Source organism: Amphiura filiformis, chromosome 15 (assembly GCF_039555335.1).
Source record: "Amphiura filiformis chromosome 15, Afil_fr2py, whole genome shotgun sequence".
NCBI classification, from domain to species: Eukaryota; Metazoa; Echinodermata; class Ophiuroidea; order Amphilepidida; family Amphiuridae; genus Amphiura; species Amphiura filiformis.
Genome location: NC_092642.1, coordinates 27,293,748 through 27,313,265, shown reverse-complemented (window position 1 = coordinate 27,313,265; position 19,518 = coordinate 27,293,748). Strand labels below are relative to the sequence as shown.

At 37.8% G+C, this 19,518-nt stretch overlaps 1 protein-coding gene across 1 annotated transcript; it reads left to right on the top strand.

The window, feature by feature from the left end:
* The first annotated feature begins 249 nt into the window (after window positions 1–249).
* Window positions 250–17,499, top strand: LOC140171445 (uncharacterized). The gene is made up of 3 exons (XM_072194707.1): window positions 250–539; window positions 14,026–14,070; window positions 16,878–17,499. The coding sequence occupies exons 1-3, from the start codon at window positions 305–307 to the stop codon at window positions 17,411–17,413; spliced, it is 816 nt and encodes a 271-aa protein (XP_072050808.1). The 5' UTR covers window positions 250–304; the 3' UTR covers window positions 17,414–17,499.
* Window positions 17,500–19,518: the final 2,019 nt, after the last annotated feature.

The following is a 19,518-nucleotide window of genomic DNA, read 5'->3' as shown; positions in this document are numbered from 1 at the left end:
CTGATGAAATGATCAAAATACTAATTTTTGAGAATTTTCTGTTTCAAATAGAGGTTTTTAGTAGAAAAGTGACATTTTCACCCATGACCAGCGCTTTGGCGAGTAAGAAATGGATTGTTTGAATTTTACGGAAATTCTGAATAAGATAGACCCTGTCAGAATTTTTTTGGAACAAGACATGTGATTAAATCGATGCTAGCTGATGATGGACTATATCTTTATTTCATCTTTATTTTTCGTAGACTCCAAAGTGGTTATTGTCGGCCGTACAGGATCAGGAAAAAGTGCCTGCGGAAACAGTATTATGTCAATGTCAACAGCGACAGGAGACATCGTACGACTGGTGGATACACCCGGCCTATTTGATACTCGACCTCAATATGATAACAAAATGACCTTGATGGAACAAAGAAAGTGTATTCTGTACACGTCACCCGGACCCTATGCCTTCCTTATTGTTATCAATGCTACCAAGAGAGCTACAGACGATGTTCAAGAATCACTGAAGATACTGAAGCAGGCATTTGGCGACAAAATTGGTAAAATTCAAAAGTTTGTTCAATTTGAATAAAAATTAGTGTATGGGGTGTTGATCCAAAACATGGTCTTACAAGACCGCAGCATATCTAAACACATCAAAAGAAGTAAGTCCCCCTCTGAACATGTCGTCATAACATTGTAAAGTTTCGTTTTGTACCAATAAAACTAACTTTGAAATAATTATATGACTGTTAACTATTAAGTGCTGTGTGAAAATGAGAGATTTCCATGACTTCAGGGCTGAATGAGCCTAAATTGAAGGCAAAAACTGCCCTTTCAAAAGTCACAAAGTAGGCCTATGCTTGTCACAAAAGTTGATTCATGGCTTGTTACTAATGGAAAACCCTATGTGTTTGAGTGCAGTTTAAAGTCCTCACCAAGTGAACATTTACTGTAATGTGTATCGATTCTTGATCATTCAGCCATGCAAATCCCCTTGGTGCAGAGTTCAGCACAGTGAGTTGTATGGCCAGTTCCATTCCTTGTACCAATACGCTTTGCAGTTAACAAGCATAGGCATACTTTGTGACTTTTGGAAAGGGCAGTTTTTGTCTTCAATTTGGGTTCATTCAGCCATGAAGTCATGGACATCTTTCATTTTCACAAAATACTTAGTAAACAATCATATAATTATTTCTAAGTAAGTTTTATTGGTACAAAGTTTTATTTTACGATGTTATGACGAAATTTTCAGAGGGGGACTTATTTCTTTTGATGTGTTTAATTCTTCTTCTTCTTCTTCTTCTTCTTCTTCTCTTGTATTTCAGCAGTTACTTCAGGTTTCTTTCAACATTTGATATAATAAATTTTGCTCTAGCTCCATCATTATTTGACCGATTACGACCGATTACTACATTGGAATATCAGTGACTCAAGACAAGCGGTACGTTATTTATGATAAGAAAAGCGATACCGCTAGAATGTACCTCATTTCTTAACATATATAATGAATCACTTGTCTTGAATCACTGAAATTTCAGTGAAGTAATTTGATTCCTTGCCCCTATAATATACATAACTTTTGTTACCAGTGTGTAGTTATTGTTTGAGAAAAATGCAAAATTAGTCACAAAATTTATCAGGGGTGTAGTACCACCTTAATTGATCATAAAACCATGATAATAGTAATAATCCACTCCATCATCAATTGGAAGATATGAAACAATTCATCAATCTAGTATTGCATATCTTTGGTGTCTTTCACCCAATGTGTAAAGGATTCAGAAGGAAAATGGTAGGCCCTACATCTTTGTCATGTGGACAAAATCTCATTCAGTATAAAAGTTGTAAGCATCCGTGTGAATTGACTTTTAAAAATGACACTAAGCTAGGATGTCGAAAATTTGTCAAACTAACCCTAAACAAGGATTTTACTAAAATAAAAACACCATAAGCGAGGAATTGGTTTGAAATGTACATAGACAATATAAAAACACCCTAAGTGAGGAATTGGTTTGCAATTTGCCCCTAAACAAGGATAGACATTGTGTGTTTCACCACTAATGTCCCTTAATTAGGTAATTTTAAAGAAGAGGATCGACCTTACCCTTCTTTCAGTAAAATGAGTGTTTTGAGACCCTAATCGCGGATCAGTACGGATCCTCGTTTTGCTTTTCAAAACCACCCTAAATCCGTGTTTTCTTTCACACGGATGCTTACAACTTTCATATATGAGTGGCCTCCCGGGATTCAGTATAGCCTAAAGTCAGAACCACAAGACCTACAGGACTGCACATGCAATATTTGAATATCTTGACTGATTATTCATACATGTAAGATTTCTTGAAAATATAAATTCACAACTTTATCAAGAAGCAAAGGAGCTGATTTTATAATCCTATGCAAGTAACACTGAAGTTTTAAGAAATTAAAAAAACTAGTAGATCGCCCGTCTAAATGCACAGAGTTTGGATATGATGATTGCTATTAAAAAGTTTGACATGAAATCTTTGCTTGCTGTGGTCATTGGATGCTGAAGGTGTTAGGAGAGTAAGGCCCCTGGGGTTTATGGGACATCTGCCTCAACCACTTGGCCCCGGGAGCTTCATAATTAGGTTGAAATTCGAAAACAAAATGTCCATGTTAATGATATCTTATAAAATTCCTGAAACACAAGTTTAACCATCCGATATTGAAATGTGTTTGTAACCCATCCACTGTGTAACCCATCATTAACTATGTGGATAAATATTTGCAAGATGCCATCCAACAAAACCATTTTTGTTATTGTTAATAAATGAAAAGTGCTATTAAAATTTATTTATTAAGGTTACACGAAAAGACGTATAAAAGACGTATAAAGTTGTTCTCTAAAACAGAGTTTTCTCAGTAATCAAATATCGCAGCAAGTGAAATGTTGGTGCATTGGATGTAGCTTAACATTTTTCTTGTGGATTTATGCAAATTTTTAGAATAACTTTGAAAATCCTTCGTTTAAAGCCGTTTTACGCACCATGTTCACAAGATCAAAAACGCGTTCCATGACGTTTTTTTCAAATGTGCGCCCCGTATAAAACCACGCCAAGTGATTGTTTTCCTCTTTTTTGTATTGTACTACAAATCGATTAAAGAAATAATGTTGCCATGGGGAAGAACCAAATACAGTACCGATTAAATTTTAAAAGCCCGTTTTTGGGGAACATTTTCGAGAATCTTGCCCGAGAAAAAACTGTTTTGTGAAATTATCGATATCTTGATTACGGGACGTTAATTTAGACATCTGAATAGCTACATTATTTCTCAACATTCTGCCAATTGCTATTCCATTTGATTTTCACTCCAAATTGAAGCTGGTATTGCAAAAAACGAGGTTTTTCCTCCATCAGTTCGTTCAAAATTTCAGCGCCGAGATGCGTGTTTATTCTAAGAGCCATTGTGCGGACGCGATTGTAATCAAGTAATTGCATCCAATTATAGTAATATATCCGCTTCGAGAATAAGCAATTGCGTAAGCTGATGTGTGGTCGAGTGGATAGAGCGTTGGACTGGGAATCTGTTATGAACTATTTTTGTGGGTTCGAGTCCCCGTGTACGTGTGGCTGAATTTTCTTTTTATTCTTTTTTCTCATTTTTACTTCCTTTCTTTCCTCTTTCCTTTCTCCTTTTCTTTTTCATTTTCTTTCTTTCTTTCTTTCTTTCTTTTTCGTTCTTTTTCTTTCTCTCTCTTTCTCTTTTTCACCATTTCTTTATTCTTTCTTGCTCCTTTCTTTTTAGTTTTATTTGATTGATTCGCTGACTGCAGTGAATCGTGATTGATTGTTTTTCACTTTATATAATTCAGAAATTTGTAGGCCTGCTAAGTCTGTCTTGTTGAATATTCTTCCCAAATTCGATTTGCAAATGCTTTTTGATAATGTTGTTGATGTTATTGTTGTACCCTATTACATTGTAATCATGGGAATAGCAGCATTGATTTATTTCAGCAAAGATATCAAGGCTATAAATTCAAAATCAACACATTTTCCAGGGCGTAGCTTGACGAAGTGCCCCAATCAATTTTAAAATTTATAAAATCCTTATGAAAATTGCCGAAAACGGCTTGTGCCCCCCCCCGGCATCTGACCCGGCATGCCGCCCCTCATGACACCCCCCCCCGACTCACGAGCTCCGGGCACGAGCTAAGCCAAGTTTCATGTCTTGACCGTGGATCGATATTCTATTGTAAGTAGGCCTTCGTCCCGGTACGCTTGTTCATTTTCTGCATGGCTGTTTCTGTTATGAACTTACGCCCCTCTGAAATCCAGCGCATGAAAAACTCTCGGCTAACCTTAAATGAGTGTATATACCGGGAGTCTGAAAACGTAACATAAATTGAAAAAATATTAAAAATATATATTTCCACAATACCATTTATTCACATGTAGTTAGGGGTGGTGCAATAATTATGTGTACCCCCGGTCTGGTGAATTATAGGGGGGGGCAAAGATTTTTTGGCAGGCCAAAAGGGGGGGGGGCAAGCATTTTTTGGCATGAAGAAAGTGGGGTCAAGCAATTTTGGCAGGTCGAAAGGGGGGCCAAGTGATTTTTGGCACAGATATTTTGGGCACCATTTCTATATTACGCCCTAAAAAGGTGCAGGAAAACGTTAGGAACACATTCAAATATGCAAAATTTCCTGGGGGGGCAAAGGTTTTTTGGCACGTCAAAAGGAGGGCGGGTAAAGATTTTTTGGCATGGCCATAGGGGGGGGCAAGCGATTTTGGCAGACCATTGAATTATTGCACAGCCCATTTTCTACGGAAGGGGGTGGGTCCCAAATATACTGGGGGTCATAAATTTTTGGAAAGAAAAATAGGGGGGGGGGGCATAACATTTTTGATGACCAAAATGTAGGGAGTCACAAGATAGTGTGTTTATTTTATTCAAAAAGACTGATTTCAATACAATTTTAGCCTGTTTAGGGGGTAAGGTGTATCGGTGGTGGGGGTAGCAATTTTATTACTTTTTGTAAATTAGGGACCCCCTTTCGAAGAAAATGCCAGCCCCCTTAGCAGCCTCATTTCTTCAGTCTTCAGTGGTTATACTCCTCTTACAGTCTTGTAGACTAAACTAGGAGTGGTGGTGGCCAATGACCTATCAGCTGGTGCGGTGAAACTCAAGGTGCCACAAACGAAATCACGCAGTGCCATAAAGTGGAGAAGTATATACAAGGTGCTGGTGCTGGTGCTACAATAGATTGGTTTAAAGACATCTGAGGCTGGGCGGTGGACGCAGATCCCTGATGACTGGGAGTACTGTCGACCAGAACGCTGAAATTGATGGTGCATTCATTGCAGAAGCAGGAAGTTTATTCCAGATCCTTATCGCCGTGGGTGGAATGAATAGCCGTATGCATCTACGCTTGAGTTGTTGATACCGATAATCATGTTGGTTACATGTGGATGATGTTGCCAAATGAAGGTATGATGGAAAAGTGATGTTGACTAACTGGAATTGAATCTTATAAAACATGGTGGCTTGGTTCTCTACGGTAGTCTTGGTGGACGAAGCGAACGGCTTGACGCTGCACTTGTTCAAGAGCCTGTATGTCCTGGTGTATGTGTGGGTTCCATATTTCGCCACTATATTCTAGTTGGGGACGCACCAAGGACAAATAAGCCTTCGCTTTCACATCTTTGTTGCAAGGTGATAAGGTCCTCCTCAACATACCCAACGTACGACTGGCTTTGGCGATCGCTTTCTTGCAATGAGTTGACCATTTTAGGTCGTCTGAAATTGTTACACCCAGGTAGTCATGCTGTTTTACTCTTTGAAGAGCTTCTCCTTGAATGTTATATGTATGGAGGCTGATCTTTCTTTTCAGGGTGATAGACATGACTGCACATTTTGCAACGTTAAAACTCATGAGCCAGGTGTCTGCCCAGGATGCATGTGTATCCAAGTCGTTCTGCAATACAGCATGGTCAGTAGGGTCATTTATTTCCATATACAAGATGCTGTCGTCAGTGAAGAGACGAATGTTAGACTTTGTGTGTTGATTGATATCATTAATGTAGACTAAGAAAAGAGCTGGACCCAAAACAGATCCTTGTGGAACTCCTGAGGTTACTTCTTTCCAGCTGGAGTGGCTTCCATTAACAGACACTGCCTGCATGCTTGCGATCGCTGAGGAATGATTTGATCCATCCCAACGTGGGACCGTTTATGCCGTAGTATTCTAATTTAACAGCCAGTCTTTGGTGAGGCACTTTATCAAAAGCCTTGCTGAAATCCAGCAAGACTAAATCAGTTTGACCATGGCGATTAAGGTCATAGCCCAATCATGTGTTGATGATAAAAGTTGGGTAACTGTGGATAGTTTTTCTCTAAAACCATGCTGGTTGTCAAGCAAGATCTTCTGGCTAGAGAAGTGTTTGGCTATGTGACTCAGCACAACATGTTCCATTCTTTTCATGTATGGACTTTGTATTCTGCACAGTAGCTCTCCAACCTTCCCAATCAATATCACCAAAGTTATAATCTCCTCCAATAACAAGATTAATATGTTGGCGAGGGTGTTTTGAGAGAAGATTGGCAAGTGAGTAGTTTAAATCCTCGAGGGATGATGCCTTAGCTTTGGGCTGTCTGTAATAACTTTCTAGGAACAAGGATTTGCTATTTGCAAAGTGTAGATTTGCCCAAATGATTTCGCTGTTTGAATCAAGCTCAGGCATTTCAGTAACAATGAGTGTATTTTTGAAGCCAAGGAACACTCCTCCACCGTCTGAGTCTCTATCTTTTCTAAGGATATTGTAGTTTTGTGAGAACACAGAATACTAGTATGTAGCGATGGACTGGTCAATTTTTGATTCACAGCCCATTATTATATCTGGCTCATGAGTTGCAATTAGAGCTCGAAAGGCTGCTTGGTTGTCCTTGCCTTTGATCCCATTGCAATTTATAATGAGAGCTTTAATTAAGTTTGTGTCTTTTGTTTTTGGGGTTTGTTTGAGTATGACGATGACTTGCACTCTTGATAGGAGTTGAAGTGCGAGGGTAAGGGCCTTGAGAGGAATTTTCAATAGAAAATTCAAGGTTTTCACACTAATCTACTAAAGCATACTAAAGCTGTTATCATTTCCAAAGGTTGATTTGCGGAAAAAGGAGCAAGTTGAGCTAAAATTAGGGAGCCCACATCTGTAGCAGATCCATGACAGGTTCTCACTAGGCATGACCTTATAAGTTATAGTACATGTGATCGGAAACACCAGCGCAATTTGGGTGGTACCAAACATGGCATTGGTCGCAGAAAATACCAATGTGGTCACCTCTGTGCTACAAATACCACAGAGCGCAGAAGCATCATGATCCCTGTAGCAAACACCACATAGATCTGCTGGTGGGAGGTCTTGATTTTGCTGGACATAATTTGAGCCTGGGTTAAGTTCAACCTGACCACTTAAAGGAGGATTTCGTGATCCTAGCATCCTCTTTTTATGACATGTTTCAGTACATATCCACGAAAAAAGCCTATTCCCAAAATTTCAGTTGATTCCGATTTTGCGTTTGCGAGTTATGCATGATTATGTGTATTCACTGCTCCATAGACAATTTGTTGTAATTTCGTTCTGGTGCACCAGAACCCGGGACCAGAACGAAATTCAAATTTCACGATATCTTAGCTAAACGAATTAATCTGCAAGAGATATTTTGTACATAAACATTATGTAGCCAGAGGTTTCCAGCGATATAAAAATCTCAACTTTTTTTGAGAAACTTGGGGAATGAGGCTGTGGATCACGAAATGCCCCTTTAATAAGATGGTCATCAGCAAGTGCGGTATCTTGGAAGATTTTGTTAAGGACCACACTTGGGGCTGATGTTGTTGTTTTTGGCTGGAAATTGTGGAAAGGGCTATACTCCATTCACCAGAGTTTTCATTCAAATGCTCAAGTGGGGAATTGCTAAAGAGCATACACGAAGATGGATTTTCATACTTTAAATTCATCATGGTCTTGTTGGCAGAAATTTGCATAAGATGCATACAATGCAATGCATGAAAGTAGTATGTTAATTAACTAACAAGTCCAAGTGTAAAGTACCGTAAACGTTCGCCTAATGGCGCTTTTGGATTCTTAGAAATGTGAGAGCGCCATCCTTGTAAAATCTCAACAGCATTAAGGATACGTGTATGTTAAATTGAGCAACCTGGACATAATGCCTCAGAAAAAATATCGTGACATGACCCAATACTTTAGGTCACTAGGTTAGTTGCTAGAGCAGCAAATGTTTTGGGGTTTCTTCAGGTATTCTTTCTCAAAGTGCCATTGGACTTAATTTGTAAATCGATTCATACGTTATACCTAACTCATTTTGGTAAATCTTTTTATAACATTGTAATTTCTTCATATTTTTTTTATATTCTTCAGTTCAAAATTACACCTTTCTATTGTCTGACCCGTTAGCTCAGTCGGTAGAGGGTGCGCCTTGAATGGTGAATGGTACTTGTTCGAATCTTGATTTCTGCCCCCACTTTTATGTGAAGAAGATTTTGTCCCCATTTTACAAACGAATATTGTGATTTTTTTTTTTAAATTTAATTTTAATTTTCTTATTTTTTTAGATAAATAGGCACTGCGAACAAACGGCAACAAAAACCGCTGACAAAATTTGCTCCACCTGCTACCTATCAATGCGTGATATATTCCACTACATTTAACAGTTAAATGACCTTTGAAAAATAGAACGGCCTCAATGTTTCAAATTGTGTAACTACATTACTTTATTCATTTATGCTTTATAAATGATCAGCTATTTTTTCTTTTCTTAAAAGGATCGAACCCAAGTAGATCAGACCATTGATCATATAACTATCAGACCACGAAGTAGTTACGTAACTCCGTAATGGTATCGGAACCAAGCACTGTTTGTATGGCGATCATTACGATCACGCTATTTTGGTATGCCTTTTTTTGTACTGATTGTTTCGATCGTGGTTCATTACTTAAGCGCGTGATCCCGTTGACATAGTAACATTACGTAACTTCGATACCGGGCTTCGATACTGAATAGTTGTTGAGTGCACATAATATGGAAAGCCATTGGGGTATTGTGTGCCTTCCAAAGCGCCTTATAACATGTTCTCATTGTGTTGTGGAATATTCAATGATAGCTATAGAGGCCTTGCGTTTATCAATTGGCTCCAAACAAAGGATTTGAACCGGTTTCTTCCCCGTAATCATGGCGCAGTGCAGTCCATTCAATCAAATGTTGTCATCAACCTATTTGATCGTAGTGGATTTTGTTATGTGTGTGAGACGAACTGTCGCGGTAGATGCAATCATGCTTTTGTTGAATGCATTTGAGTAGTCCGCCATATATACGGGATGATACGTCATATGCACAGCCTCTATTCAGTTGGTCGTTGTATGATTTTGTTCGTTCACTCATTCAAATTTTATTTATATCATTTGAAGACTGAGCCTATTATGATACATCATCTGTGGAACAGTTTCAAACAAATATAGCTAGGGATTATTGGGGCAAAGGTTATCTTTTGAATCCTCTTAGAGGGCTATCATTTTTTTTTTTTTTTTTTTCGGAAGGGGGGTCCCAAATTTACAAAAAGTCTGCGTCAATAAAATTGCGCACCCCCTATTTCGGCAACAAAAATTTTATGATCCCAAACCCCAAAATTGTATTGAAATCAGTCTTTTTGAATAAAATAACACACTTTCTGTGGTCATCGTGTGACTCCCTACATTTTGGTCATAAAACATTTTATGACCCCCTCCTATTATTCTTTCCAAGACTTTATGACACCCGTATATTTGGGACCCCCCTTTCGAATAAAATGATATACCTCTTATGACCACTGGTGCATAGGCAAGGACACTCGCAGCGAATTGAACAATCAAATAGGTTCATTACAACATTTGATTGAATGGATTGAGTTACTCTAAAATGAAACGATAAAAACAAAGAATCATGAAAAAAGATACATACAAGATAAAATAATAATATAAACAATGTTAAAGATAAAATCAAGAAAATAGAGAATAAAATTTCCTCAAATCAGAAAAAAAAACATTGACAGACATCATAATCTGTCAGAAATTACTGCATGAGATTCGAACCATCAATCTTCTCCACAAGTTCTCTTTATCCTCGCACTATAGTCTAATGCTCTGCTCACTGGGCCACAACGTATCAGGTGAATGATTACCGCATTATCATGAACAAGTTTGTTCGATCTAGTTCATAATTGTATGTGTCGATAGGTTTCACCCTTTAACTACACGTACCCTTAATGATCAGTGATAATAGTCGGCTTTTACAGGATGGCGCTCTCTCATTTCCATGAACTCCATAGCGCCATTAGGCGAACGTTTACGGTATGGCAGCTTTGACAAAGGTTAGCACGGCAAGCCATACTGACGGTTTAAACATGTCATAGAATAACAATCAACAATATAAAGTCTTGTCTGTAATACCAGTATGCATACTATTACAAATACAGTTAGTCAGCTACATGAACGATTCAATAATTTCACATAAATGGTTATGTTTTACATGTAAGCCCATGAGCTTAGAATATGGTGACTGCAGTGGCTAATACAAGAGATGGCGCAAGAAAAGTACAGCGACAAATCAAGCACTGCAAGTGCAAGTACTACTACTAGTTTGCATGTTTGAAGTACAATTGCAAGCAAAAAATTAATAACAAGTTTGATGCTGCGTAACTTTGGTTGTTTGGTAACAAATGGATAAGTGGCAATGCATGCAGGTAATACACTACTCACACACTTCATGGACAAGGTTATGCACAAAGTAGAAAGCAGGTGATGTGTAGAACAATACAGTTCCAATGCGAAGACAACCGTGGTCGCCGCGGCAGAAATTCAAGATGGTGTCCTGTGTAAGCTTTAAGGTACACACAACCAAGGATCAAATTGAAGACCAAAATTTCAAATACAGCAATTAATAGAAATGAGCGATAAAGTGGTGATGATAAAATAATAAATCATGTAGATGGCACAAGATTGTAAAATAAATTTCGGGAGAAGACCAGGAGATCGACTGCACCGGAGGGTGTTTAAAAAACCTGACCACCTTTTCTGACTACCTTTTCTGACCATCTTTTTTGACCTTCTTATTGGATGAAGGTTTCATGGAGATATTGTCAATTTAAAAAAAGGCTCCAAATTCAAAGTGGTCCAGGACTCGGGCGATGATTCAGGTGACTATAGGCAAGAAACTTCAAAATTCCTCTGTCTTGTTACTGAATTAAGCATATGTTTATATTTTACTTATATGTGGAAGAACTTCATTTATTATCAAAGTGTTTAAAGATTATAATTATTATGTTAATATTTTAAGTGTATGAAGTGCAAAATACATTTCAGCACAGGACTATGATATTGAAAGAAATTCACAAATTATACTCAACATGCTCAAACTAGAACTTCAACTTTCTTTGGTTTTAAACAAACCAATGTGTATACTTAACGTTGAAAAATATACAAAAGTAATAACATTGTAATATTGTGACTGCTTATAGGGAACAAAACAAAGGCTTGATGACGACTCGGGCTATTTTAACGTGCCTCCTGGCACGTTTATGCAGTGATATTAGAATTCCGTGCAGTGAGAATTAAAAATCAGTGCTTAAAATATTTCTATGCATTTCGACAAACTCAATAGGGATGCTTTTCTGATAATACACTGAGGACAAATACACTAGAAATCCTGCTCAACTTCAATTTATTTTCGGGTTGACACCACTCGGGGTCATACCTTGACCCCGAAAGATATGAATGAGTTTAATGTGTATGTAGTCAGATCCCTCGCTCCAAAAAGGGGACATTTTTGACCAAGAAAGCATAAAGAACATAATTTTTTCTTTTCTTTTTGACTGAAAGAAGCATAAAAACATGTTGTTTTCACTCGCTACGCTCGCAAAGTGGACCGTTTTGGTCTTTGATGATTAGGGGGTGGGGCATATCCCTACCTACGCCCCTGCCTCCAACGCCGCCTCCCCGCAAGCTTGCCACCAATGATTGATCACCAAGACTTTACATCGCCAACGTGCAGTGACTTTATTGTCCTAAAATAGCCCCTGGATGACGTCCTATAAACGAAAGTACTTTCGTTAGGAGTCTGATTCCTCCCTCCCTGAAACATAAGTGTGAAATGCTAAATATGCCAATCCAAAAGATCAGTGTTGACTAATATTTTAACTAATTTTTTCGTATGTGAATAGAGTAAGTATTGAATTTGACCAATGTTTTAATAGAATTTTAGAAACGTAGTCGGACAACTCATAGAACTTTTGGTTTGAACTTAGGGGCTGTGCAATAATTATGAACCCCCTAAAATTTCAAAACGACTCGCCAACAATGGCTGGGATCCCAATTTGCAAACCTTAAATTGTCTACATACATGTTGCGAGCGCAGCGAGCAGGAAAATTTGCATATTTAAGAGTTTCCGTACGGTTTTCATAAGCCTTTTTAGAGCGTTTTATTTAAAAGGTGCCCCAAGAATGTGTGCCAAAAATCACTTGCCCCCCTCTCGGCTTGCCAAAAATTGCTTGCCTCCCCCATTTCGGTTCGCCAAAAATTTCTTGCCCCCCCCCCAATTTTACCCTCTCCCCAGGGCTCATAATTATTGCACAGCCCCTTATTGGAACAATGATTATATAAACTAATCTTATGCAAAAGACAACCATATGATGATGTCAAAGCCTTTATGTGTTATGTAAATAAAATGCCCAGTTGGATATATTTCACACCTGCCTAACACAAGTCGTCCAATTTCGGAAACTGGACGCTGATTGTAATCTTATGAATATTGATTAGCAATATTTTCCAATATGTCTGCACTCTAATCGGTCATATTAGATGGATATACGCTGCAGTCCGTTGCATGTAACATACAAAGATACATACTCATGTTGGGGGCCTCTCGCTATTCCGAAGGTCCGCCATTCCGAAGTTTCGCTATTCCGAAGGTTCGCTTTTCCGAACGTGTAATTTTACCATTCGCTATTCCGAATGTAATTAAAGGTTCGCTATTCCGAAAAAAACGGTTCTCTATTCCGAAAATTCCCAAAACACAAACAGGTTCTCTATTCTGAAAACAGAAAGGTTCTCTATTCCGAATATGAAAAAAGGTTCTCTATTCTGAATATTCAAATATGGGTTCTCTATTCCGAAAACGAATAAAGGTTCTTTATTCCGAAACAAGTCACCGTGTTCTCTACTCCGAATATGAAAAAAGGTTCTCTATTCCGAATATGATATATGCAGTGGAATTCGTAACATCATGGCTAACCGAAAAACTTTATTTGGTTTCTTTTAGGGCCTTTTCCTCCGTCATCAAACACATCATTCTGTCAAGGCTAGCGCTAAAACTACAAAGGCCCCAGAGCCCATATGTGGTACACTAACGGGCCCTACCCCATAGATTTATCCTTTGCCCATCTTGGCCCCAGAGGTCAGAGTTCACAGGCCCCAGATTTCAGAATGGAGAACCCTTTTTTCATATTCGGAATAGAGAACCTTTTTTCATTTTCGGAGTAGAGAACACGGTGGCTTATATCGGAATAAAGAACCTTTCGTTTTCGGAATAGCGAACCCATTTTTTCATATTCGGAACTAGAGAACCCTTTTTCATATTCGGAATAGAGAACCTTTTCTGTTTTCGGAATAGAGAACCTTCGTAATAGAGAACCTTTTTAATTTTCGGAATAGTGAACCTTCGGAATAGTGAACCTTCGGAATAGCGAACCTTCGGAATAGCGAAGTTCGCCCCTCATGTTGTGCTCTTCAATTATGGAATCTGGACTGAATGGAATTTAGACTTTGTTTAAAATGACATGTCCCCTGATCAAAAGTGTGTTATCGCACTCTGTAAATTTCATAAAAGCGAAAACATTCCTCTGTATCACTAATATAAATTTGGTATGAAACCAGTTTTACAATTTAAGAAAAAAAAATGTTTTTATGTTAATGTTTTCTTTTTATGTTAAAACACCCTTTAACAAATAACCATGTTGTTTGTTACAGATGAAATACCTTGCCAACAAGCAACCAAGACACAATATAGAACAAGTATGTATTTAACCAAATCTACTATACATAAAGAATCAGCCTTTATAATTATGTTTCTAATATACATAAAGTATAATATACCCAGTTCTTCATACCTTTCTTACACATACAAAACGATAACATGTCTTGATTTGCATTTATTTCGAGTTACATGTATTTGTAATATATCTATATGGTAGCTATGACATTTGTAACTGTTATGGGAAGAAATATACAAATGTGTGTCAGTGTACGAATTCTGATTTTATTTAAATGTGTGCTGTAAGTTCACCCGTTTGTAGAATTGTGTGCCTCTTGATCTGCCATTAATGTTTTCCTTACAGATGTGATTTAGGTGTACTCCTTATATGATGCTGGATGTTGCTCTATAATACTAAAAACGAAATGTTCTAATTTTCTGTTATCAGTCTGATTTATAATATTTACTGAGGACGATGCCCTCAGATTTTTAAAATTCTCATTTTCACACAATTGTAATACACTTTAAATACCAAAATACCCTGTGAAAAGCCAGGCTGAAGATGCTGTATTGTGACAAATCAAAGATCTTTAATAAAATCATGGGATCCCAAGATTTAGTTCAACCAATCAGATTTGCCAGTACAAACACAATCTAGGCACTGAAATGAACGTTCTTTCATTTGTTGGGTCCAAAATTAAAAGGACAAAACTGACATTTTGTGGAGAAAATATCTACTTTTTTTTTAAAGAAATCTTACAATATTGATTTTAATCTGTTTGGGTCACTAATTTATTAATACTAGCGGTCACCCGTCTTTCGCGGTCAGAGTCTTTCGCGGTTGGTAAATTTTGTATATTTTGTGTACATGTAAATGTTTTATTTAATGTGATTAAAGGTATGAGAGGAGATTATCATTTAGAACTTAGAAGTATAATATTTAGTATCTTTACCATATAAATCAATGGCTTGAAATTGCAATTAGATCATGATCGAAGCAAGTCTTCTTGCCACCATATCATATCCACTGTGAGAAGTCTTGCCCCTGTGGGATGCTGGCGGCTCTGATATTTAAGATTTTTATGCATTTGTTTCTACAGTACTTTTGAGGCCATTTTGGACAAATTTGTTGTACCTTTTAGCTCATTTTTTATCATTTTCATCCAAGTTTGTCCCACACCTTGAAATGTACCTTGCTGCCCCCGCCTCCTGCAAAAGTCCTGGCTACATCACTGAGCAGATGAACACAATTTTATTCACATCCCTCTTGGCCCCCTGCTGGGTGATCTGATATTTTAGATTTCTATGCATTTGTTGTACTTTTTATTTGTTAGCCCATTCTGGATAAATTTGTCGTACTCTTACCACTGTGCAGCTGTGTTTTTCTTAACCATGATCTGTTCATATGGGAAGCCTCAGTGAAATTGTTCAAAAGTCACCCATTTGGGTTACCAACAGGTTTGGCAACCCTGATTAATTTGTCCTTCAAAAGTTTCACTTACAAACTAATTCAATAAACAAACACTCTACTGTTGACTATAGGTTCTCCATAAAAACACAGAATACATGCTAATGTTGATAAATTAGTTGAATAAACAATAGATGTTAATTGAGTTTCTACTGTGTCATGTAATAGTTGAGACTACAGGCATACTTCTACTGTGTCATGTAATAGTTGAGACTACAGGCATAATATCCTCACACCGCAGGCTATGTCAACATTAGTGTATTGTGTTGGCGTGAAAAGATTTAGCATGCAGGTGCTCTGGTAGTGGCTTTGAAACTAATTAACATAATTTGACACCCTTAACGTAAACAAAAACAAAATTGGACGTTTTATTGGGGTGCGGACAACTTTACTCTACGCAACGCAAAAATCCGTTTTCCGAAATAATGTAAAACGTAGAAGTTTTTAGCCTTACCAAGTCGCCAAACTCAGTAATTTATTATAGATGCTTCATTAAAGCCATATTATAACATTTGCTGAGGAAGACGCCCTCACTGAATTTTTAAAATTCCTTTTTACACGATTAAATTGTACTTTATTAAACCAATATACCCTGCAAAAATCAAGACTCTAGGTGCTGTAATTTTGTCAAAATCCGAGATTTTGAATAAAACGCCGGAACCGGCGCTTTATTATTACGATGGAATTATTAGTCGAACGCATACACAATGTTCCTAAACACACAGTACGTGATATACACAACAAAGGGTCGTACCACAACATGACCGAAGGAGTGGTACGTATTGGCGACATGTGCGCTAGTAGTAAATTCCAATTTTCTTTGCTTTGCCGTAGTTGTTCGGCTCAAAAATAAAAGGGATATATCTGACAGTAAAAGCTAACATTTTATGGCAAAGAAATGCTAATCTATTTCGTTTGGAAATGTTATAATATGGCTTTAATTTCCAAATACACATTTTTTATCAACATATACTCACAAAGGAAAATAAAGTTGAAGTGAGCAATTTTCTTATTGTGGGGCTTTGCTCCCTCACAAATGATGAGCTGATGTTGGTTTGCTAATTACCCAAATGCTCTGACTTAGCCTTAAATATAAAGAGTTAAAGGGCAACTATCTACAAGATGGTGCAGAATATGTTTGGAAAATTAGTTGATAAAGCAAACATACAATCAATTTGAAGTTTTTGTTTTTCATACATTTGTTGCTGTTCTTAATCCAACCTTTATGGAAAATCTTCCCTCCAAGTGACGTTAGAACATTTTAATTATCACATTCCAAAACTGGGACATTTTTATTAGAGAAAGACTATTGTTTTGTTTTGTTTTTTAGTTGCTGATCATATTCATATACTTAATTAGTAACAATGTTTTTTGTTACAGAAACAAGACAATGTCAAGATACATACATTCCACTACCAAAGCCTGGGTCTTCTGCGGTTTCCATAGACAGAGGAGGTCTCAGAAATGACACGGATGTGCATGGGAACATAGAACGATCAAAATCAAGGTTGATATATTTCACGAGGTCAGAGTTAGGAACAGAGATGCCTATGTGTTCTGAAGTTCCCATAGACAGTGGTGGTCTCAGAAGAGACACGGATGTGCATGGGAACAGAGAACAATCGATATCAAGGGTGGTACATTTCACGAGTTCAGAGTTAGGAACAGAGATGTCTATGGGTTCTGAAGTTTCCATAGACAGAGGCAGTCTCAGAAGTGACAAGGACACAGATTCCAGCTACGATGCCATGTGCATGCATATGCGGATTCCAGCTAGGATATGGCATGTGCATAATGCATATGCTCTGAATCATCAGGGTCGAGTAACCATCCAAACAAATGGCACATATTTCAGCTACAATGCCATGTATATGCCAGATGATATGCGGATTCCAGCTAGGATATGGCCAAGTTAACACACAAGTATGTTTTTCATTAGAAACAAATTTTGTGTTTTTCCATATCATGTGGTAATCCTGGTAATATGTGGTGATGTCATATACATTTGTTGTAGTAGTATATGTATGCTATGATATACCGTAGTTGTCGGTGAAATATAATTGTGACATAACAGCTATCTTGTGACATATGGGTTTATAGTTGTGTATAAATGACAATTTCCTTATGATTTATTTTTAATTTTATATTTTTACTTGAATTTTAAAGAAAATTACTAAAAATGTGAACAAGATGGCGGCGTGATTACACATCTTCATCACGGCTCCGTCAAAAAATATCATCGTTCATAGCATTACGCGGCAGATTTGATTATAATCTCGTAATGTGTGTTTAGTTATTGTTGTGTGATGCCTTTGTAACCAGAATGCCTCATACTAAAGATAGAAAAGGTAGCAAAACCCGGAATATGAGCAGACAAGAGAAGGCAAAATCTTCAACTGATGACGCCGCTGTTATGGCGTTGAATTCGGCAGACTTACCCGTATTTGTAACAAGCGAACTTGCTGCATCGGCGGTGCTTGCTAGCTCGAGATACTCTAGCTAAAATACAGGTTTACATTTACTATCTTACATTATCTTGCTGTATTTCAGCTAGAGCTCCAAACGACAAGCTATCGGGTTTTTTTGGAGAACAATACTGTTACGTAAGATGAAGAAGAAACCCGCCTCGGAGCCCGCCCTACTCATTATTTCATTGTACTTATTGCAATTTGCCTCCACACATTACGTAATCAACACAAAGCTTTTGTGAGGATTAGTGAGTGGATAAGAAATTGACAGTGGAGGATACGAAGGACACGCCGATTGTTAGGGCTTTTGACTAACACATGCGTCGCGTCACGTCACGTCACGTCACGTCACGTCGCGTCACGTCGCGTCACGTCACGTTGATATCTTCTTAAAAGTTACAAACAAACCTTGACCTCTATCAAGCTGGGGGGGCATTGGGTGAATGCACCCGAGGTGGGCCACATAACACCCCGCCCAACGAACTGCAATCCCCGAAATATGTCTTGAAACATTAAAGCGTCTTTAGGGGAAAATAAGTCCCCCCACTCCCCCGTGCAATGTTGAAACGTGCAAATGTGTTTAGCGTGTCTCCAAAGTGTCGCAACATTGAATGATGGGGGTGGGGAAAAGTGTTAATTGATGGCCCAGCTTTCTTCTAATTCCAAATATTGAACATTTTTATCCACATTAAAAATACACTTTTGATTTCATTCAAGATGCCTAAAGCGTTTCAAGGACATTTTTCGGGGATTGTGGGTACCGTTGGGTCCCTCAATTCTCTGTTTTCAACTCCTATTTTCCTATTTTATTTTTATTTGATAAAAACTTTCCCGGAAACTTTTTTCCCTTCGCCACTTAGTTTGTATTTCTTTTGCCAATTGAGAATGCTTGACAACCACCTGTATTTACTGCCTTTTTGACAACCCGATCCAATCACCCAAAACAAGCCAGAACTCAACATGACCCTTGTTTGCACCCCAATCAATGTTTCGCTTAGCACATACCATGAACATGCACTAGGAACTTCCATTGATCATCTTCTCTGCATTGAAAAGACCCGATATGAATGCATGGGATACGCGTGGCTATTTTTAAACTGTGGAAAATACCCCGGGCCGTATTCTCGCAAAGGGGCTAACACCCGTCCCAGGACACACCCCGGCCCTGCAGAACAAGAAATGTCTTTAAAAAGACAATGCCTCCAAGATACCAGTGGGCACCTTTTGTTATTAGTTAAGGAGACACTTATAATGCTAGCTTTAAGGTAACGCTATTGGATATAGATTTTGTCTGATTGAAATATGTGAGTCCATTCTCTCCTGATTACAAGACTGAAAATTTTATTTTAATCGGATATTCGGTTACCAAAATATATGGCCTGTCAAAATGGCGCGAAACCAAGAAGTTGGCAACAAATTTCTTTTATTTTTGTTATGCAATGATGTCAGGTAGGCCTTATTTTCTAATTATATATGCAAAATTGTACAAAGTAGAATGTTCAGATCGGCTACAAAATAAGATATAAAACCCATGAATGCCTTTTCCATGCAAA